Below are 22,578 nucleotides of genomic sequence, written 5' to 3' on the forward strand. Positions count from 1 at the left end.
CGTTCCTGTAGTACCATGGATCAGTCCAGACGCCCACCGCATTTGGGTCCTACTCCTGCTCGACGGGGTTTTTCCCTCTACGGGACGGTAGTATTTTCTGTCTTTCACGATTGCTCAGTTTTTCACTGTTTGTCACAGTTCCGTTTTGGGGTTGACACGCTGACCTTTTGTCCTCCCACCCGTTGGTGGGGCGGGCACGGTTTTGTTGCTTAGGTTATACGGTTGATTGTTGCCGTTCCTTAAACTTGATCCAATTTGGGGGTTCTTGGTTTACTCGGGCTTGGATATACTCGATACTGAACTCCTGCAGAGGGGGTAGTAGCACTTATGGTGACGCCCCCTCAAAGCTTTGACTGACTCCATCTGCTGGATTGGGGACATAACCCACTGTCTGGACTGATCCATGGTACTACAGGAACGAAAATTAGCAGGTAAGGAATAATTTTCTTATTGGTGTGAGATTTCTTAACCTTTTGCTTATTTTTGTTTAGCAGTGGCCATGTTACCTTACTGAAGAGAAATACAAGGTGAAGCGCCCCTCCCCCCTCTCTAGTTCTAGGTGAACCTGACTGGGAAACATTAGCAGGTTTCCTCCTAACACTAGCAGTACAACTAGATAATTAATGACTGCAAACCAATCCAACAGCTTTTATCAGGAGGCAGAGGGGGCCTTTTATCCACTGCTTTAACACAAGGGAATCCAAGGGCTGGAGGCTTCTCATGAGGTGGAGAAGCGGCTTCTCACACACAAACTGAAAGGTCCTTTGCCCAAAAGGAAGTTTGGAAACCAGATTTAAGTGTCAGGCAATTTAAAAAAAGAAAAAAAAGTGTGAAAAGCTTGTAAGTCATTTTTTTTTTTTTTTTACACAATATTGAAAGAGTACATCCATATAGCACCAAGGATTACGTTTCTTGCAGCTTTTGGAAGCAGAAGAGTTGCGCTCAACCTCCGTTCTCACAGCTTCACCTGCCAAGCATCCCTCAGAAGTACCACTCTTATAGCACCTGACTGCTCAAATACTTTACAACACCGGATGCTTTTTATTTTTCCTTTTGGCTTATTTTGCATAGTCTATCTTCGGTAATTCTTCTGAGCGGATGGTTGCAGACGTTTGCTGGGGGTTGTGCATGTAGTTTGGGGGGGGTGGGATGACAGAAAAACGCCCTGAATAGCATGGACGACAAAAGCCATGACCTCCTGCTAAAGGCTGTTGGAGTCTGTGGTTTGATTTATTTAGTCTTCCTTTGTTTGAACTGGTCATTTCTGGATGATTCTGTCCTTGATAAAACAGCATGTCTTGGTCATTTGTGACCTGAGCTATTTTTGTTTGGGCTTTTTTTTTTTTTTGGCATTGTGTAATTGGCTGAGCAAACACAGAACAAATTAAGGCACCTCAACGTACATTTTTCCCCAAATCTTTGCTGCTTTTGAATCTGGTATTAATGAACGACAGTCTCTGTGTGTGATCAGGCGATGCCCCACTGGGAAGGGAGAATATAAGCTGCTGCCATCTCCTGGCCAGAGCGGGCAGGCGCCCTTCTCCATGTACAAGGGTGGGGAGCATTGATTCTCTTAGCTGTGCTGTTATCTTTTTTTGTCTTTTTTTTCCTTTTCATGCTTTCCCTTTGCTTCCTTTTCTGTTTGGTAAGTAATTGCTTCTTTTCTTTCCTTTCTCTGTTCCCCCCTTGGGGCCCAGTTTGATGCATATGGCTTTGTATGAGTTTCCTGTCTTGCTGCCACTGCCTTCCCTCTGCCTTGGCCTTGCCAGCAGCTGAAGAGTTATTCCGATGGGTCCTGTGGGCCACAGCGAATGGAAGCGCTGGCAGGAGATTATTGCCAGTAGATTTTATTTTCCTGTTAGTTGCGGGATGGAGAGTGTATCTTTGGAAGTGAAAATGGGAGGTGCTGTTGTCTTGTTTTGTTTTTTTTTAACTTTTTGCCCGGATACATGAAGAGTTCTCTTCCAACTTTTATAAATCAAGCCCATTGTTTTGTCACCATATCTGCCAGGGACAGATTTAGGATTTTGCAGCTTCTAGGCACTACTGGTGTTTTCACTCCCCCCGTAAGAGTCTGTTACAGGGTAGCAGAGGGCTCTTCTCTGCTAAATGAGATTCAACAGAGCGGGAAAGCAGCAAATCTTAGCCAGCCTGCTGCCCCTTAGTGTTTGCTGCTCTAGGCACAGGTGTAATGGGTGGGTACTGACAAATCCAGGGTTGATATCTGCACGTAAGTGACTCAGAGGCCCTCATTTATTTAAAAAAATAAACAAATAGATACATTTCCTATAGATTCAGAGCGAGGTAAAATCTGTTCTAGACACTTGACCTTCAATTCTGAACCCTGATTTAATTGCCAGCTGGCAAGGATTTGTCTGGTATTGGTGAAGGGAGGCTGGAGACCAACAGGACCTTTAAATTGGCAATATAAATGCCAGTATTTTGCTGATTTCAGGCCTCCACAGCTGCAAACCTCCTCCCTTCCTCCTCCACAAGCCCATCCCCTTCCCCAGTGGGCATTTTTCTTAAGGGGCAGAAGCCGGTCCAAGGCCTGACTGTGGAGGTGACAGCAACGAGCTGGGACCTGCAAGTTGGGACTGAGCCAGCCCATGCACTGCTCCTTCCTGGCTTCCCTACATAAAAATCAGGCCTGGGAGCAGAGCAGGCACTGGCTCAGTCCTCAGCCCAATCTTCTCGTAATCTGTTGCTGCTGCCACCGTGACCTCCATAGTTGGGCCTAGGACTGTAAGAAATGGTCTGTGGAATAGGCTGTGGAGGAGAGGGAGAGAGAATATGTTGGGGAGGGGGCTGGCTGACCCATTTAAATTATTATTCTTATTTTTTTTTTTAAGTTGACACCCCTAGCCCTGACAGATCGCTGCTTGACTCTGGGTGTAAGCCCAAGGCGTTGGTGGAGGCTGTGCTGAGGTTCTCCCATTCCCTGGGAGTTACTGAGCTTCAGATGGGTTTTGGAGTTGCAGCCAGAAGGGAACATTGCTTGAGGTGGGGAGAAGGGAGAAACAACCATTTAGTGCAGACATGGCAGGAAGAGACTTCATCCTCCAGGAAGACTTTCCTTGACAGGTCCCCTAGAGTGGAAGAGCAAGAACATTTATAGGTTTTTCATAGCTTTAGCAGGTATATTTCCATGGTGTTCAGCTGTCAGAAATGTGCTAGAATGACTTTTCTTCTAGTGTAACAGAATTGTTCCAGTAGATTTCAAATATCTCCATAGTACACAGTAGTACTGCCCTCTGTGTTCTAAAAGCATAAGAAGATATAACGACATAATAATAAAAATTGGCTGAGAGCTCTTAAGTAGTTTGCTTTCTGGCTGGTCCCAGCCAGTGTAATTGTTGGCTGTGCTGCTTTCTAAACTGCACCCGCAGAGGGCCCAAAGGTCACCAGCAGCTGTAAATAGCAGACACCTCAACATCATCTATTTTTGGGAGAGAGGGGAGGGCCAGGGGCTGAACACGAAGCAAAGGACACCTAGAGACAGAGAAGCTTTATTCTGCACATACAGGGATCCAAGGCAGGTTAGTGCAATAGATTTCCATCCGAACAGGTTTGACAGTGGGAGTCCAGCAGCTTAGAAGGCCTCTTGGCGCTGTAGCTGAGAGACTCATGTGCAACCACTGGAGAAAGGGGGTAAGAGGGCATGAGTCTTGGCACAAACAGCCCTCATTTTACAGATGGCTTCCCCTCACAGTGGTAAACATGAGAATGCACATGCACCACTTATAAAAGCACGCGGTATTCAGGAAACTGTGAAGTGCTTCTGCCTTTCTTTAAGGAGACACTGTATACTAAATCAGAGGTCCTTAGGCAATTTATCCATGCCGCATTATCTTTTTATTACCAACAAATTGTTGCCACCAATTTTTTTTCATACAAACTCTATTACATACGTGGACCCTTCCCTATATTTCCTATACTAGCTATATCTAGTTACTAAAAATCACCCAATCATGCTTTACCCTTCAATCTTTAGGGGCTGTGGCCCAGTGAGATGATGCCAGGTCGAAAAAATAGTGGCAACAAGCAGTGTGGAAGCTGTGTTCTAAACAGTTAATGGCGCAATGTGTGAAGGAAGCTGAACATACAGTGAGATGTCTGAATACAATTTACAAACAAATTTGATTAGCTGGAAGCTCTAAGTTGACATTGAAATAATACAACACCATACAGTGGACCATTTGGTGTGAACACACGGGCTAGACTTTATAATTGAAGCAGCAAATCAAGATATGTATGGGAAATATAATAGAGCGATGGCCCTGAAGAAGCCCTAAGTATTAGGGTGAAACGAGGCTCTCGTTGGATGAAGATCACAGGAACACATATGGACAGTATAATATAACTATAGGAGCATATGAAGATTTTATTTCTATTTAGTGTTTTTCAATACCGGCATTCGCGATATGGATCACATCATGCTGGTTTACATTTAACAGGGGGTGTAAAATGAAGATACAATAAAATAAAACTATAACAGGTGTGGAAAACACTGAAGTTACAATAAAACAGGGATGTTCAAAACTGGGAGCAGAAGAAAAGGCGAGAGGAATTTAACAGAGCAATTGTTTACAAATAAATCAGTTTACAAGATAATTGAATATAATGATACCAGCTTGAATTATAATTCTTGTCTAAGAGTAGAAAATTTTCTTTTTGAAAAACATCTGAAGAAAGCATTGAATTTGTTAGTAATTATGACTGTACCTATGCAAAGCAAGTTTTAGGATTTTCATATTTTATGTGAAGGATGAATGTTGAATGTGTGGGATACATGTAGGGTATGATTCAAGTGATTTGAAGGGTAAAGTATGATTGGGTGATTTTTAGTAACTAGATATAACTAGTACAGGAAATATAGAGAAGGGTCCACGTACGTAATAAGAGTTTGTGTGAAAAAATTGGTGGCAACAATTTGTTGGTAATAAAAAGGTAATGTGGCATGAATAAATTGCCTAAGGACCTCTGATTTAGTATATAGTGTTTACTGAGTTTTCAAATGACATGCAGTTTTGTATTTCTTTAAGGAGAGACACTGGGCAATGTGGGCAGTCATTAATACTCCCTCCTTTTCTGCCCAGGTCCCCTCAGTTTTATTCTTATCCTGCACAGCCTGCAGTAGTAATGATTTCTTTTGCCCCAAAAGAACAGGATGTGCTCTCCTGCCGCCCAGTGCCATTCTTAGCCTATGCCCTCTCTCTCTCTTCCCCCCACCCACCTGCACACAGGAGTCCCATAGAACAGGCCCTGAGACCAAACCACAAAAAAAAAAAAGGCAAGCAGTTGACTGAGATTGTCAGATCTGCTAGTGACAGTTGCCAACATTTGAAAGCTCTGACAAAAGGAAGCCTCATGAAAAATGAGGATCTCTCCTTACTCCATTTTGGGATTAGGGTTGGCAGCAGACTTCATTTTTTCAGGATAGGTTGATCCAGTCCTGGCTTTACCCTCCTATATGGACTGCTGTATTCTGCTTTTCTTAGGGAAATCAGTGCTACATATTTATGCATTTGGTAGAGCAAAACCAGAACTGGATCAGCCTGCCTTGGAACATGGATCCTGTTCGTAACCTTGGTTGGCACATGTTGGATTAGTGGAAAATATGGGAGGAGGGGTGTAGCAGTACCAGCAAAGCTGAAATGTTAGACAGTGCAGATTGTCTGAATAAACTATGTTCTCTGAGGACAAGCAGTATGGTAGTCCTCACATATGGGTGACATCAGATGGACCCCCGATGTGGAAAACATATATCAGTTTCTAGAACTTTGACTAGGCCACTGATCATGCCCTATAGCATGCATCCACTTGGGTCCCTCTCCAGTCTCTTTTTCCACAGAGCTGTAAGCCTCACTGTGTGAGTGAGCTCACTTTTGGCTGGTTTTTGGCCTTGTTGAAAACTTTCCCCTCTCCTTGTGTTTTTCACGGGCTTTTTCTTGTTCTGTCACCAGGTCCCTCACGGTGCCTTCCCATAGTGTCTCCTAGTCAGGTTTTTTGGCAATTTGGGCAAGTTTCTTTTTGTGGTCAATTCCCCGTGGTGGTGGTGCATCGCTGCCCACCAGCCATTGACACCCTGCTGCCAACATTTTCAGTTTGCGCCTCGTTTTTGTTTCATCTGACATGGTCACGACCGGTTTTCAGCGATGTCCTCTGTGCCCAAGGAAAATGTCCATCAAGGATCCGCATGAGATATGTGTCCTTTGCCTGGGGGCATCGCATGATGTCTGGGGTTGCCATTTATGCGCCCACATGACACCGAAGGGATGTCTGCTTCAACTCGACAAGATGGAGCAGCTCTTCAGGTCAAAGAAGTCCAAAACCATCAGCGACATCTGTATTGAAGGACCATGGACCTGCACCGATGGACACAGAGCCATCAACATTGGCGGGACCGTCTGTTCCATAGATGCCGTCTGTGGATAGGGGTGCCAGAGACCGACCCACCATCTATCTCCTCCAGGCCGAGGAAGGTCAGGTTTCCTCGTCATCGGTCTCGGCACCATTGAAGGACCGGGCCGAGCATAGAGGGAAGCCAAAGAAGCATCAGCACCGGTCCCTGTTGATTCATGGTGCCAGGCATGGGGATGCACTGCTTATGCCACAATGTCCCCGAAGCGACGCCCCAGGGAGAGAGGGGTGCCAGTCACCGATCCACCTTGAGGGTCTGAAGAGGATCTCGCCTCCTCTCCTTTCTCAGAGTCCAGCTGGCAGTGGAGTGGGCATTGCTGCCCGTCCTCATACCGCTCTGGAGAAGCTCAACGTGCTTATCGGTGCGTTACCAACCCAGCTGGTATTGGTTGCCGGGACAGCTTTAGTGCCTGGTGGGGCACTGAGGCCTCCCCTTACCGATACGGTGGTTGTTGCTCGTTCTGAGGAGGAGGAAGCTCCACAGAGGCCAGCAGAGGTGCCAAAGCCTGTCACCCCCAGTCCAGTTTTACCGGTGCCTGCACCTCTGGACAAAGGCTGAACAACTAGGAACCCAAGTCTGTGGCTTACAGTAAGGATGAGGAACTCTATGACCCCTGGGGGGATGCCATTTCGAGTCCTCTGAGGGTTCTCCCTTCAGATCTTTCTCCTCCAGAGGAACGAAGGAAGGCTAAGCCCCTGAGGACTTGACCTGCACAGGTTTTGTGAGGATGATGATGGAAGCCATCCCATTTCAGTTACTAATGGAGGAGGGTGCCAGGAACATAATGCTTGAGGTTGTCCAGTATGTGGAGCCTCCTAAGGAGATCATGGCAGTCCCGGTACACCGAGCTCCTAAGCTGCTGCTGAAGATATGGGAAACACCCCCTCACAGTGCCTCCAGTTAATAAGAAGGCAGATGGGGTCTACCTTGTCCAGAAAGACTGCTGGATTCGATAAGCATAAGCTGCCCCATCAACTGGTTGTAGTCAAATCTGGACTCCTTCCTCTGCACCCCTAGGGAAGTACTATGGAGAGATGGATGCTCTTGGGAGGAAGGTATTTCAAGGCACCATGCATCCCAGGGTTCTGAAGGAACTAAAAAAATGAAATGTCTGCTCTGTTAAAATTTGTAACCTATCATTAAAATCATCCATTGTACCTGAAGACTGGAGGGTGGCCAGTGTAACCCCAATATTTAAAAAAGGCTCCAGGGGCGATCCGGGTAACTATAGACCAGTGAGCCTGACTTCAGTGTGGAAAAATAGTGGAAACTATTCTCAAGATCAAAATCGTAGAGAGCATATAGAAAGACATGGTTTAATGGAACACAGTCAACATGGATTTACCCAAGGGAAATCTTGCCTAACAAATCTGCTTCATTTTTTGAAGGGGTTAATAAACCTGTGGATAAAGGTGAACCGGTAGATGTAGTGTATTTGGATTTTCAGAAGGCGTTTAACAAAGTCCCTCATGAGAGGCTTTTACGAAAACTAAAAAGTCATGGGATAGGAGATGTCCTTTCGTGGATTACAAACTGGTTAAAAGACAGGAAACAGAGAGTAGGATTAAATGGTCAATTTTCTCAGTGGAAAGGGTAAACAGTGGAGTGCCTCAGGGATCTGTACTGGACCGGTGCTTTTCAATATATATATAAATGATCTGGAAAGGAATACGAGTGAGGTTATCAAATTTGCGGACAATACAAATTATTCAGAGTAGTTAAATCACAAGCAGACTGTGATACATTACAGGAGGACCTTGCAAGACTGGAAGATTGGGCATCCAAATGGCAGATGAAATTTAATGTGGACAAGTGCAAGGTGTTGCATATAGGGAAAATAACCCTTGCTGAGTTACATGATGTTAGGTTCCATATTAGGAGCTACCACCCAGGAAAAAGATCTAGGCATCATAGTGGATAATACTTTAAAATCATCGGCTCAGTGTGCTGCAGCAGTCAAAAAAGCAAATAGAATGTTAAGAATTATTAGGAAGGGAATGTTTAATAGAACGGAAAATGTCATACTGCCTCTGTATCGCTCCATGGTGAGACCGCACCTTGAATACTGTGTACAATTCTGGTTGCTGCATCTCAAAAAAGATATAGTTGCGATGGAAAAAGGTACAGAGAAGGGCAACCAAATGATAAAGGGGATGGAACAGCTCCCCTATGAGGAAAGGCTGAAGAGGTTAGGGCTGTTCAGCTTGGAGAAGAGACGGCTGAGGGGGGATATGATAGAGGTCTTTAAGATCATGAGAGGTCTTGAACGAGTAGCTGTGACTCGGTTATTTACACTTTCGAATAATAGGAGGACTAGGGGGCATTCCATGAAGTTAGCAAATAGCACATTTAAGACTAATCAGAGAAAATTCTTTTTCACTCAATGCACAATAAAGCTCTGGAATTTGTTGCCAGAGGATGTGGTTAGTGCAGTTAGTGTAGCTGGGTTCAAAAAAGGTTTGGATAAGTTCTTGGAGGAGAAATCCATTAATGGCTCTTAATCAGTTTTACTTAGGGAATAGCCACTGCTATTAATTGCATCAGTAGCATGGGATCTTCTTAGTGTTTGGGTAATTGCCAGGTTCTTGTGGCCTGGTTTTGGCCTCTGTTGGAAACAGGATGCTGAGCTTGATGGACCCTTGGTCTGACCCAGCATGGCAATTTCATATGTTCTTATGTCTTGCCTCACAAATCTGCTTTTTTTGAAGGGGTGAACAAACATGTGGACAGAGGTGAACCGGTAGATGTGTAGTATGTTTTGATTTTCAGAAGGCGTTTGACAAAGTCCCTCATGAGAGGCTTCTACGAAAACTAAAAAGTCATGGGATAGGAGGCGATATCCTTTTGTGGATTACAAACTAATTAAAAGACAGGAAACAGAGTAGGATTAAATGGGCAATTTTCTCAATGGAAAAGGGTAAGCAGTATATGCCTCAGGGATCTGTACTTGGACCGGTTGCTTTTCAATATACTTATAAATGATCTGGAAAGGAATAAGACGAGTGAGGTTATCAGATTTGCAGATGATACAAAATTGTTCAGAATAGTTAAATCACAAGCGGATTGTGATAAATTTCAGGAGGACCTTGTGAGTCTGGAAGATTGGGCATCCAAATGGCAGATGAAATTTAATGTGGACAAGTGCAAGGTGATGCATATAAGGAAAAATAACTCATGCTATAGTTACACAATGTTGGGTTCCATATTAGGAACTACCACCCAGGAAAAAGATCTAGGCATCATAGTGGATAATACATTGAAATTGTCTGTTCAGTGTGCTGCAGCAGTTAAAAACAGCTAACAATGTTAGGAATTATTAGGAAGGGCATGCTGAATAAAATGGAAAATGTCATAAGGTTCTGTATCGCTCCTTGGTGAGTCCATACCTTGAGTACTATGTACAGTTTTGGTCACCACTTCTCAAAAAAGATTATAGTTGCACTGGAGAGGTACAGAGAAGGGTGACAAATGATAGAGGGGATGGAGCAACTCCCCTATGAGGAAAGGCTGAGAGGTTAGGGCTGTTCAGCCTTGAAGAAGAGACTGATGAGGGGAGATATGATAGAGGTCTTTAAGATCATGAGAGGTCTTGAACAAGTAGATGTGAATCAGTTATTTACTCCTTTCGGATAATAGGAGGACTAGGGGCATTCCGTGAAGTTAGCAAGTAGCACATGTAAAACTAATTGGAGAAAATGTTTTCACTCAACGCTCAATTAAGCTCTGGAATTTGTTGCCAGAGGATGTGGTTAGTACAGTTAGTGTAGCTGGGTTTAAAAAAGATTTGGATAAGTTCTTGGAGGAGAAGTCTATTAATTGCTATTAATCAAGCTGACTTAGGGAGTAGCCTCTATTACTGGCATCAGTAGCATGAGATCTACTTAGTTTTTGGGTACTTGCCAGGTACTTGTAGCCTGGTTTGGCCTCTGTTGGAAACAGGATGCTGGGCTTGATGGATCCTTGGTCTGACCCAGTATGGCAATTTCTTATGTTCTTATGTTCTTGCCTGCATTGCTGCCTACAGCTGTACATGAGCCAGTACTCACAGGACATCTGGAAGCAGGTGCAGAAAGTGGCCGAGCAGCTGTCTCAGCAGCAGCAGGACACCCTCATGTCGCTGGTGCATAAAGGCCTGGAATGCGGAAAGCACGAGGTCCATGCGACCTACGAGGTTTTCAAGACGGCATCGAGAATCTCTGCAGCAGGAATTGGTGCTGAAACAGAACTGAATCTGCTGGGGATGTAGCTATTTGAGCCTTTAAATTCTAAGCACACCTTTCTCAACCCTGTTTTAGCAACGGCCCTTAACCAAGAGCCCTGGACTGTGGCTTTGTATGCAACCTGGTGAGTGTTTGCACTCAGCCTCTTTCCAGCTGGGACTTCCCTCTCCCTCCCTCTTGAAAACTAACTCCACAGCATCCCCAGCCAGCCATAGGCTCAGGCCTCGAACCTGTCTCTCCTGGATGGTCTCCTGCTGAGCTGTAAGGCCAGCTGGCTCCAAGTCCTTTCATTTTTTTAACAGAACATTGCTTTAAAGTCATGAGCTGGCAGCAAAGTGGATACTTTCTCCAGTGGTTGTGGGTCTGGTGCCACATCCTAGTAAATTCCTTCTCCCCTGCTACCCTGATCATGTTGGAGTACTGAACTATTTTGCATGGCTGACCAGATAGCACTTCAAAATAAAATATTTTTTGCTGGTGAGGCCTTGTTATTTGGCCTCTTTACCTTTTATAAATCTCTTGATTCCAAATTAAAATTTGCTATATTGGCTTGTAGTTGCTCGTTCTATATTTGTATACAATTCTTGACCTGTTTCTTTTCACACTTGCTCTCCTTATGAGTTTTTAATCTTACTTTTCCGCTGAGTGACCTTATTACAAAACAAAAAGGGCAACAAGCACACATTCCCTAATCACTGTGCCAAAATACCTCAAGTAACTCCTCAGCCTCATTCCCTCACTCTCCCCATGAGCACCTGAGGATCACAGACCACACATGGTTACCTCACCTTCCTCTGGTTTGTTTAGGCCTGGGAATCTGTTAATCCACGTTGAGGAGTAAGATCTGGGACAGGAGGTGGGGGGTAGGTTTTGGTGCTGTCACTAATTTAAACTAAAATAAAGATGCACTTCAGAGGAATGGAAGAATCCAAGCCTTGTGTGCAAATAAGGAGGATGGCAGCCCCTAACTGTTTAGAGAAAAGTTCTTGATCGCAGCCCATCACACATTCCTGGTGTGGATTAGGTTTGGGACCTTTGCTTAGTACAGCAGAACAAGAAGTTACATAAAATAGGCTTTGCTTACCAGAGAGAAATGATTCCTGGCTGCTTGGTGCGGTGTGTGTGTTGCTACATTGGCACAGTGGAAGGTGAAAGTTCCCACACTTTTTCCCCTGGGTCTCTTGTCCAGCACTAAGTAGGGGGAGATCACTCTCTTTCCTTTATTGCATGCTTTTAGTATCATTCTTAGTGATGTGTTGTGTCTGGACACAGGTGCATGTCACTCTGTGCTTACCATTTCCTCTGCTTACTCCCTTTTCAGAAGTGGCACACCTTCGCCCAAGAGGACATCTGTTACCTCACGGCCAGCCCTGGCACGGGGTGGCAGGGATCGCTTTACAGGGGAATCCTACACCGTGCTGGGTGAGGCATTGCTTCTTCACAGGTCCTCTCTCTGTCTTTCATTGACTGTGGTGGCACAGGGTCAGTGTAATTGTGGAGGCCTGCAAAGGGCAGGATACCTAGAAATGCACGAATGCCAGGGCAGTGTTTCTTGTTACTTTATTTAGGTAACTAAAAAAAGCTGCTTCTAGGGGCTGCCCAGTACTAGTTGGATGCTCTGAGCTGCATGAAATTTGGTTTGGTTCCCTGGACCTGACACTTATGAAGGAGCCACTCCAGCAGTAGCATCTGCCAGCTAGTATAAGAACATTGTGGAGTAGGCCTGCGCAGTGAGCCATCTTCATTCAGCCCCAGTGATCCAGTAGGCCACTGCTAGCTGTTGTGAGACTTGCAAACATTATACAAAAGGTGAAAATTAATACTTACCTGATACATTTTCCTTTGCTCTAAGGAAGACAGGCCACTCGACACCGGTGGGTTATGTACTTCTACCAGCAGATGGAAGCAGAGTAAACTGACTTGCTGACATCACAGTTGTATAGCCCTGCCCAATATCAGCCTGCCGTATCTCTAGAAAAGTCAAACTGTGGACAAAGTGATTATACTTAAACCATGATTATTAAGTCAACTGCTCATTACTTCCAGTCAACTGGGAAGTACTGAGCTCAGCAAAAAATTTAACATCTTAGGGGCTGGTTTTTCACTTACCAGTCCTTCAGATGACTCTGAACAAAGTACCCTCTATACTGTCCCTGAATAAGGGACGAACTGAAACCAAAATCAAGTAGGCAGCCCAAGGTGGGTTGTGGATTGACATGTCTTTCTTAGAAGAGAGGAGATTATCAGGTAATTAGTAATTTCACCTTCCTCTGCATTCAGGCAGGCCAGTCTACACCAGTGGGATATTCCAAAGCTACTCTTAAAACAGATGGGAGGCTCCCTGTACTCCTGTCAACACTGCCCATGTGAAGGCCCCATCCACATCTAATCAGTAATGCTTGGAAAAAGTATGTAAGGAGGACCATGTTGCTGCTCAGCTGGAGAAAACTGAATCTCTCTGCACAAAAGACCACCTGTGCTGTAATGGAATGTGGCCCCCCCCCACCTTGCTGGTTCTCCTTGTCTACCTCCACATGGAGAACAATAGCTGATCAGTGTTTCCTCAAAGAACAAGCAACCTTCAAGTACCACACCAGATACGCTTCACATCTAAGGCACGTAAAACTGAAAATCCTACTCATTGCTCCGGTGTGACAGGGAAATAGATTGATTTAAATGGAACTCCGATACCACCCTTGGGTTTAAAAAAAAAAAAGGAACTGCACCCACTCCAGAGTTATTGTAGAAATGTTTCAAGGCAAGAAAGAGCCTGCAGCTTAGAAATACGCCTCTCTGAATAGATCGCCACAGGAAAAACCATTTTCAAAATAAGCAGTTAGCAGGAGAGATCATGCAGGGGCTGAAAAATAGGGCCTGCCAAAAAGCTCGATACCAGATTAAGGTCCCAAAGAGGCTGTAGATGCTTGACTGCCTTCTAGATAATCTGGATGGGAGGACAAGGGTCTACCATTAATCTGCCCTCTATAGCATGTGAGAGCTACCACCTGCGCCTTCAGGGTGTTTAGGGCCAAGCCCTTAACCAGTCTTTTCTGCAAAAATTCCCAAGACAGTAGGATCTCTACTCTCGAGAGGGTGAGAACCTCTCACCCCGCAAGAGTTCTTAAAAACTTCCAAACCCTAATATAAGCCAGAGATGTAGAAATTGCTTCTAGCACGAAACATTTTGGATATCACTGCCAGAGAATAACTATGCCTCAGCAGACTAGCCCTCTCGAAGCCAAACCATAAGACAAAACAGACCCGGATTTTTGTGCACGATTGGCTGCTGATGCAGAAGATCCTCCTTGATCGGCAGGTCTCATAGGATTGCCCCACTAGGCCAGTCTGGATCCACCAGAAGTACAGTCTCGGCATGACTCTGTTTCCGAATTACCCTGCCAATCATTGGCCAGGGACAGAAAACGTAGAACACCCCATTCCGTGGCCACTGTCGGACAAGAGCATTGATTCCCAACATTTTCTTGTCCTTTCTTTGACTGAGGAACCATGGAACCTCATGTTGCTGTAACTTGCCATTAAATCCAGATATGGTTGACACCATCGAGAAACTATGAACTGAAAGGCATCTGCAGCTTCCATTTTCCTAGGTGGAAGGCCTGCCTGCTGAGAAAATCGGCCCTCACATTGTCCTTCCTGGCAATGTGAGAGGCAGATAACATCTGAAGATATTGCTCTGGCCATGTCATGAGAGCATTTATCTCCACTGACACCTGGTTCCACCTGATGATTTATGTAGACAACCGTTATGGCATTGACTGACATTACTCTCAATGCTCGACCTGTCAACCGCTCGACAAACTGTAGACACGTTAAGCGAACTGCACGGACTTCCACTGTTGTATTCGGCATTCCACCAACCTTATGCCATCAAATCTTGACAATGAGCCCCTTAACCCAAGAGGCTTGCATTGGTCATGAGTTACCAAACCAGACTGATGACTCCAAGGGCACTCCTTTCTTGAGATGGTCCCTCTGCAACCACCACTGCAACTGCTCACTCATGTCCATCAGCAAGTGGAGCCTTACTGCGTACTCCTGTGATTGCAGATTCCACCATAGGAGCATCGCACACTGAAGTGACCTTAAATGCGCCCTTGCCCAGGGTATTGCCTGCAACATGGCTGCCATCAACCCACTCTACCTATATGAAAGCAATACAGCAAGACCTTTCGCAAATTAAATTAACATTAAACCCTATAAAGACTGAAATCATTTGGCTGAGTAGAAATGGATAGTTAAACTACTTTTCCTAGACCTGGGTAATTTTCAAATTAATCCCTCAAATTAAGTACGGGATTTAGGTGTACAGCTAGATGAGACCCTCACAATGAAATGCCCATTAGTAAATTGACAGGTTACACCATGTTGGTATACTATAATGGTTGAAACCACTTAACCTTTTACTGTATTGCAAACTCTAATCTTCTCAAACCATGACGACTATAATTCCTTACTACCAGGTCTTCCAGCAACCCTATTAAATCACTACAACTATTACAAAATGCTGCCAGCACTGAATATTATTAGGAACCATGAAATATGATCACGTTACACCCTCGCTGATGTCCGTGCATGGGTTACCAGTACAATCCAGAATCTACTATAAAGTATTAACGCTAATATTCAACATCATTCATTCCAATAACACCGGTTTGTTGGAAGTAACACTACAAGCTTACAATCCTCAGTAAACACTAAGATCTCAAAATAAAGAACTACTGACTATTCCCACAATAAGGAGCAAACATCTGATACAAATAAGAGATCGTGTGTTTTCCATAGCAGTTCCAAAGTTCTGGGAATTCTCTGCCTGAGATGTCAACACATTTTACCAGACAGAAAGAGAGTTAAATGTGAATTACAAACATGGCTATTCAAAAACGCATATAATTTAACTTAACATCAAAATATACAGAACCTCAACGAAAAGGACAAAAGATAATAGAATAATGAAGAATAAATCAAACATGAGAATGCGAGATTCTCAAAACAATCCACTGCCTACAATGTGAAAACTATCATTTTGTCTTAATTATCTGTACTCCATGCCATATAGACTAGATCGGTTTTAATATGTACTAGGAAACTGATAGATATTAATGCCTGCCTATGAATACCACCCCTGTAACCAATCTTTCTTTGTCTGTGGAGTTATAACTATGAATGTCACTTTGCAAACCGTTGTGATCATTATATGGAATGACGGTTATATAAAAAGTCTAAATAAAATAATAAACTGCTCCCATGCCTTCAGATCCAAAGGATATAGGCCCGCCAAGGAACGCCCACCTTTAAAACTCACTTCAGGAATGTTCCACTCAAGGACAATTAACTCTTGCACTAATTCAAGTTTTTTTTACTCACCGCACAATTTAAACTCTGGAATTTGTTGCCAGAGGATGTGGTTAGTGCAGTTAGTATAGCTGTGTTTAAAAAGGATGGATAAGTTCTTGGAGAAGTCCATTACCTGCTATTAATTAAGTGACTTAGAAAATAGCCACTGCTATTACTAGCAACGGATAACATGAAACAGACTTAGTTTTTTGGTACTTGCCAGGTTCTTATGGCCTGGATTGGCCACTGTTGTAAACAGGATGCTGGGCTTGATGGACCTTGGTCTGACCCCAGTATGGCATGATCTTATGGAAAGAAACAGCTTGCCCAAGGCATCCTAACCAAGATGGGATCGATCTTTCTTTGTTATCCCATAGCATCTCCCCCATTTATTCCAAGCATTTTCACAGACCTGGCAACTTGTAGAGGAAGAAGCATAGTAAAGTCCTATGTGGCTCCAAGTCAGGCGGAATTTCCCCTCTTCCAGAGAGGTAGAATCAGAGTTACTACCTGAATCAACTGATTAGATCACAATCCTCATTCTCCTCTACCTCACCAGTGAGAGCCATTTTACAGCGCTTGCCCAGCTTGGACACCAAGTGGCATGTCCCCCTCCTTAGGGGCTGTTTAATCTCTGCTGGAGACCCTTTCAGAAAGGCCTGTAACCCCTGGAAAAACTCCACCCAGGAGGAGGATGATGAATCCTAACAGGACCCATAGGACCGAGTGTGGTACTCTCCGAATCCTCCCCCGAGGATGTCCCTCCTATTGGGAACAAGGGGGGAGGGAAACTGTCTATCGTATCACCTCCACAGATGCTCCAACAGTGGCAAAATCCTTGGGAGACAAATCGCCTTGAGCCTCCAGACAGTGCTGGCATTGACGAAGTGAGAGTGACGGCTGGATTGCCTTTCTGTGGCAAGCCACACAAATAGAAAATCGTTTAGACATTTTTAACTCCCAGTCCATTATCTGTCACAAATGCCACTCTTCTTCCATGTGGTCTCGGTGCCCACATCAGTGCACATGCGAATGTAGCCACGTAAGTACATGCTCAAATCTAGGCCTCAGGCTTGTGTGCTTACATGCATGCGTCTGTTCACGCTGACTCTAAGCCACAGCCTTACTGTGGATACTATCCTGAACATGCAGCAAAAAGAACCTGCCACGGTCTAAGCGTACTTTGCTGCGACCTACCCACTCACCAAACAGCCAATCTATGATGTATAGTATACTTGGATTTTCAGAAGACGTTTGACAAAGTTCCTCATGAGAGGCTTCTAGGAAAAGTAAAAAGTCATGGGATAGGTGGCAATGTCCTTTCGTGGATTGCAAACTGGCTAAAAGACAGGAAACAGAGAGTAGGATTAAATGGGCAATTTTCTCAGTGGAAGGGAGTGGACAGTGGAGTGCCTCAGGGATCTGTATTGGGACCCTTACTGTTCAATATATTTATAAATGATCTGGAAAGAAATACACAAGTGAGATAATCAAATTTGCAGATGACACAAAATTGTTCAGAGTAGTTAAATCACAAGCAGATTGTGATAAATTGCAGGAAGACCTTGTGAGACTGGAAAATTGGGCATCCAAATGGCAGATGAAATTTAATGTGGATAAGTGCAAGGTGATGCATATAGGGAAAAATAACCCATGCTATAATTACACGATGTTGGGTTCCATATTAGGTGCTACAACCCAAGAAAGAGATCTAGGTGTCATAGTGGATAACACATTTAAATCGTCTGTTCAGTGTGCTGCGGCAGTCAAAAAAGCAAACAGAATGTTGGGAATTATTAGAAAAGGAATGGTGAATAAAACGGAAAATGTCATAATGCCTCTGTATCGCTCCATGGTGAGACCGCATCTTGAATACTGTGTACAATTCTGGTCGCCGCATCTCAAAAAAGATATAATTGCGATGGAGAAGGTACAGAGAAGGGCTACCAAAATGATAAGGGGAATGGAACAACTCCCCTATGAGGAAGACTAAAGAGGTTAGGACTTTTCAGCTTGGAGAAGAGACGACTGAGGGGGGATATGATAGAGGTGTTTAAAATCATGAGAGGTCTAGAACGGGTAGATGTGAATCGGTTATTTACTCTTTCGTATAGTAGAAAGACTAGGGGCACTCCATGAAGTTAGCATGTGGCACATTTAAAACTAATCGGAGAAAGTTCTTTTTTACTCAACGCACAATTAAACTCTGGAATTTGTTGCCAGAGAATGTGATTCGTGCAGTTAGTATAGCTGTGTTTAAAAAGGATTGGATAAGTTCTTGGAGGAGAAGTCCATTACCTGCTATTAAGTTCACTTAGAGAATAGCCACTGCCATTAGCAATGGTTAACATGGAATAGACTTAGTTTTTGGGTACTTGCCAGGTTCTTATGGCCTGGATTGGCCACTGTTGGAAACAGGTTGCTGGCTTGATGGACCCTTGGTCTGACCCAGTATGGCATTTTCTTATGTTCTTATGTTCTTTATGTGGGGTCTAGGCTAAATACTGCTCTGCTTGGCGACCACTAACTCTCCCGAGCTGTATATATGTGTGTGGGAGGGTTCTTAGCGCCGAGGGAGAGAAACCACCCGGTAAGGAAAGAGGGCATACTACTTCCCTCCCTGTTCCCTTTTTACCTGGATAAAAGCATGATTTACGGGGGGGGGGAGGGCAGAAGCCTTCATCGCTGAGCACATCCATGCCTCAGATGCTTTTTTGAGCCTAAGCCTGCCCAGGCACAGACACTCAACTGAGGGAGGGACCAGCCAGGTGTCACCTTAGAAGCACTATCTCTTCCTTTTTTCTTTTTTAACACGGGCAATCCCCACTGGGGAGATGCATGACCACTGTCTGCTGGAGAATACTGGCAGGCCTATATGTTGGTGATGTCAGCGAGTCAATTTACTCTTTCCGTCTGCTGGTAAGGAGTGCATAATCCACTGGTGTGGATTGGCCTGCCTGAGTTCAGAGGTACACAAAATTCCTCTGGATTCCTGTAAATAAGAGGTGAAGACAAAAAGCTTGCATTCTGTATGCACTCTATGGCATTTACATCTGATCTGCCCACTTTTCTGAATGAAATCACCTTCTCTCCTCTTAGTTAAAAAGAGGTGGTTCTGCTGAGGCTTTGGGTATTCTGCTCTGACATCATGGAACAATGAGTTGGTCTCAGAGGTTACAGTGATATATACTGGGCTTTCTTCCAAGAATGAGAGGAAAAAGTAGTGCCTTTAATTATCTCCTGTGTGAGTCTGTAATTGTACCTCAGGCAGTAGAGATGTGACTTGTTCGGCAGTTTTGTCTTCACTAGATCTGCTAGTAAAATCTATAGCAGGCGCACACGCGTGAACCAAAGATTCTCATTCCCATTGCGTGACTTTCAGTGTTTACAGAGATTTTTAAAGCTTGAGCTAGAAAAGCTTTTATCAAAACATATTGCTTTCAGTTAGTTTAGTTAATTTGTCAGTTGTGCATGTGCAAAATTATGTCCAGGACCAGCTATGAGGTGATCTGTTGCCTAAAAGCTGAACACCCCCTTGCATGGATCTGCTTAAGGCATTTTCTAGCCTGTATTATAAGTGAGCAATAGCTCGCTGCATATGTTGTGTTTTCTCACTTAACAATGCAGCAGATACTCTTTCAGGCCGATGCTATACCATGCGCTGGCTGCAGCACATGGTTTAACCCGTAATTGGACGTGATGCCATAACCCCGATGCAAACGGGTTAGCATGTCCAAAACGTGCAAAGGTAGTAGCGCTTATCACATGCAAATGCATGCATGTTGATGACTCTCTTCTCCTAGGACAAGCAGGATGGTAGTCCTCACATATGGGTGACATCAGATGGAGCCCAGCACAGAAAACGTCTGTCAGTTTCTAGAAACTTTGACTGGCACACTGAACATGCCCAGCGTGCCACTATCCACAAGTTCATGCAGGGTCTCTCTTCAGTCTGTTCTTTTCCGCAGAGCTACTGCCTCGCGGTGGTGTAGCTGTTCTCTCTTTGTGGAAAATTTCCATGAAGTTCGTTTTTTGCTGTGCGCTGGGGATCTCTCGGGTCCCCGTCGGTTTTTATCATTAGTTGGTGAGTGTTTCCTCTCCTTCAGTGACTGCTGGTCATTGTGCCCTTGCGGTCTTCTGTGCGCCTCGTGGCTGTGTGCCCCCGGACCATGTCCTTAATGGATCCTCATGAAGTGCGCATCCTGTGCCCTGGGGGCATCGCACGATGTTCGGGGCTGCAGTCTGTGCGCACAGATGACTCCAAAGGGCCATTAGGCCAAGCTGGATAAGATGGAGAAGGTTTTCGGTTCGGGTAAGTCCAACCCCTTCACCCCGGCATTGATGCCATCGATGCCCAAGGACCAGGAGAGCCCTTCATCATTGGTCCTTCGGTGGCCACTCCTTCCGCAAGACTTTTGGGGGAGAAAGGCTCAGGGGATTGACCTGTATCGGTCTCCTAGAAGTCACAGACTTCTGGATCATCGTACTCGTCCTCAGGCACCAGGGAAAGACTGGGCTGAGCACCGTGGGAAGTCTCAGAAACACCGCCATTGGTCTCTGTCCTCACACAGTGCTGGACTCAGACTAGCCTCAGCGCTTGCTGCCTTGCCCCCGAAGCAGCCCCAGTGAGAGGAGGCCCCATCCTCCCTCGAGTCCGGAGGCCAAGGCCATCCACACTGCTCTTAGTGTGGGACATTGACCCCTCTTGGCATCCCGAGGAGGAGCTGGCCTCTCCTCTCCCCTTAGCCTGCCCTTTCAGCGGAGGCTTTCGAGGCAGAGCTGGAGTGTCAAGTGCGCCTGGTGGTGGAACGCGCTTTACACGACAGGGAGACAGTACTCCTGCCGTTGATGCTGTGATATCCGGCTTGGAACCGTTGCCAGCGCCGCATGATTCTTTGCTGGCCCAGCAGTCACCAAAGCGTTAAAGCGTCCAAGTCAGTACTTGGGGGGAGGAGGGCGCACCACTGGAACACCCCCCCCCCCCCGTGCTGCTGGGGCCGGTGCCTGGTCCCTTGGGTCCCCCTTTTGCCCCAGGTCCCTCGGTGCCTTTGCCCTGGGATATGCCCAGTGCTCCTCGGCCCCACCCTTTGGGCGGCCTTGTTGAGCCTGAGGACCCTTATGACCCTTGGGGAAGGGATGCCGATACCTCATCGCTCATCAGTAGAATCCAATGGTTTTCCATCAGAACCCTCTCCTTTGGAGGAGTGACGTCAGTCCCCACCGGAGGACCTGACATTCGTGGGGTTTGTCCGGGTTATAGCTGAAGCCATACCCTTCCAACTTTTGACAGAGGAGGATGCCCACCACAAAATGCTGGAGATTCTCCAGTTCATGGATACCCCGAAGGAAGTGGTTGTCCCCCGTCCACGAGATTCTTTGTCAACTGATCCTTCGGCTCCAGGAACACCCTTTCTCCGAGGCCCCAGTGAACTGGAAGGCTGATCTTGTGCAGCAAGCTGTGGGCTTCGATAAGTGCCAGCTTCCCCACCAATCTGTGGTGGTAGAGTCTGTGCTGAAGAAAGCAAAAGGTTGAAGACTCATGCCTCGGCTCCGTCTGGCAAGGAGAATAGGGCATGGGATGCCATGGGTAGGAGGGTGTTCCAGGGCTCCATGCTGGTGGCCCGTATCTCTTCCTGCCTATTATACATGACCCAATACACCCGTAACCTTTGGAAGCAAGTCCAGGAGGTTATGGAATGCCTTGCCCAGCAGCCTCAGGAAGCCCTTATGGCTGTCTGCCAGGGCCTTGATTGTGGGAAGGGCGAAGTGTGTGCGGCCTATGTCTTTGAGACGGTGGGTCACATGCTGCCGCCGGTATCTCATTAAAGCGTCTCGCTTGGCTCCATGCCTTGGACCTTCGCCCTGAAGTTCAGGACTGGCTGGCTGACCTGCTTTGCACCAGGGATAATCTTTTTGGTGACGAGGGTGAAAAATGCGGTCACACAGCTGAAGGATCACCATGAGACCCTCCAGCAGTTGTTGGCCACTGTCTCGCCCTCTCCTTCTGCTTCCAAGAGGTCTTTCCGGCCTGGGCCATGGAGGCCCTTTTACAGGCAGCGGAAGTACTACTTTCTTGCCCCTTGCTCACCACAGCAGACAAACGCTAGGGGCAGATCTCAGCCACGGAGTCCCAGGCCCCAGCCAGCACCATGGCTAGCCCTGCTATGGGGTTTTGACTGGCTGCGAGGGAGCATAAGCCAGTGAAATCGACCAGTGCCGGAAGACCCACCGGGTTGGGGCTGGCTCTGCTTCTTTGCAGACCAATGGCCATCCGTGACCTCTGATCAGTGGGTCTTGTCCATCATCTGCACGGCTACAGGTTGAATCTCATGACTGTCCCACCGGATTCTCCCCCCCGTGCCCATTTTGGAGTCCCATCTCCCATCCAGACTTGCTCATAGCAGAACTCTCTGCCCTTCTAATGTCCAGGGCAGTAGAACCCGTTCCTCGAGAGCAACAAAGGTTGGGGGTGTTACTCCTGTTGTTTTTTTTATTCCAAAGGAAACTGGAGGCCTCCGTTCCATTCTCGATCTGCGAGCCTTGAACAGGTTTCTCAAAAGGGAAAAGTTCAAGATGGTA

The 22,578-nt window shown here is 45.7% G+C and overlaps 1 protein-coding gene across 3 annotated transcripts in view; it reads left to right on the forward strand.

The window, feature by feature from the left end:
* FSD1L (fibronectin type III and SPRY domain containing 1 like) overlaps window positions 1-22,578 on the forward strand; it is a 182,193-nt gene that overhangs the window by 134,721 nt on the left and 24,894 nt on the right. The window contains exons 10-11 of one of the 3 annotated variants that reach the window (XM_029604686.1): window positions 495-527; window positions 11,966-12,066. In XM_029604686.1, coding sequence (XP_029460546.1) covers window positions 495-527; window positions 11,966-12,066 — 134 coding nt within the window. Of the gene's footprint in view, window positions 1-491; window positions 528-11,965; window positions 12,067-22,578 lie in introns of all 3 variants that reach the window. The other 2 variants (XM_029604677.1, XM_029604695.1) reach the window with 2 other exon arrangements.

This window comes from Rhinatrema bivittatum, chromosome 1 (genome assembly GCF_901001135.1).
Source record: "Rhinatrema bivittatum chromosome 1, aRhiBiv1.1, whole genome shotgun sequence".
Lineage (NCBI taxonomy): Eukaryota > Metazoa > Chordata > Amphibia > Gymnophiona > Rhinatrematidae > Rhinatrema > Rhinatrema bivittatum.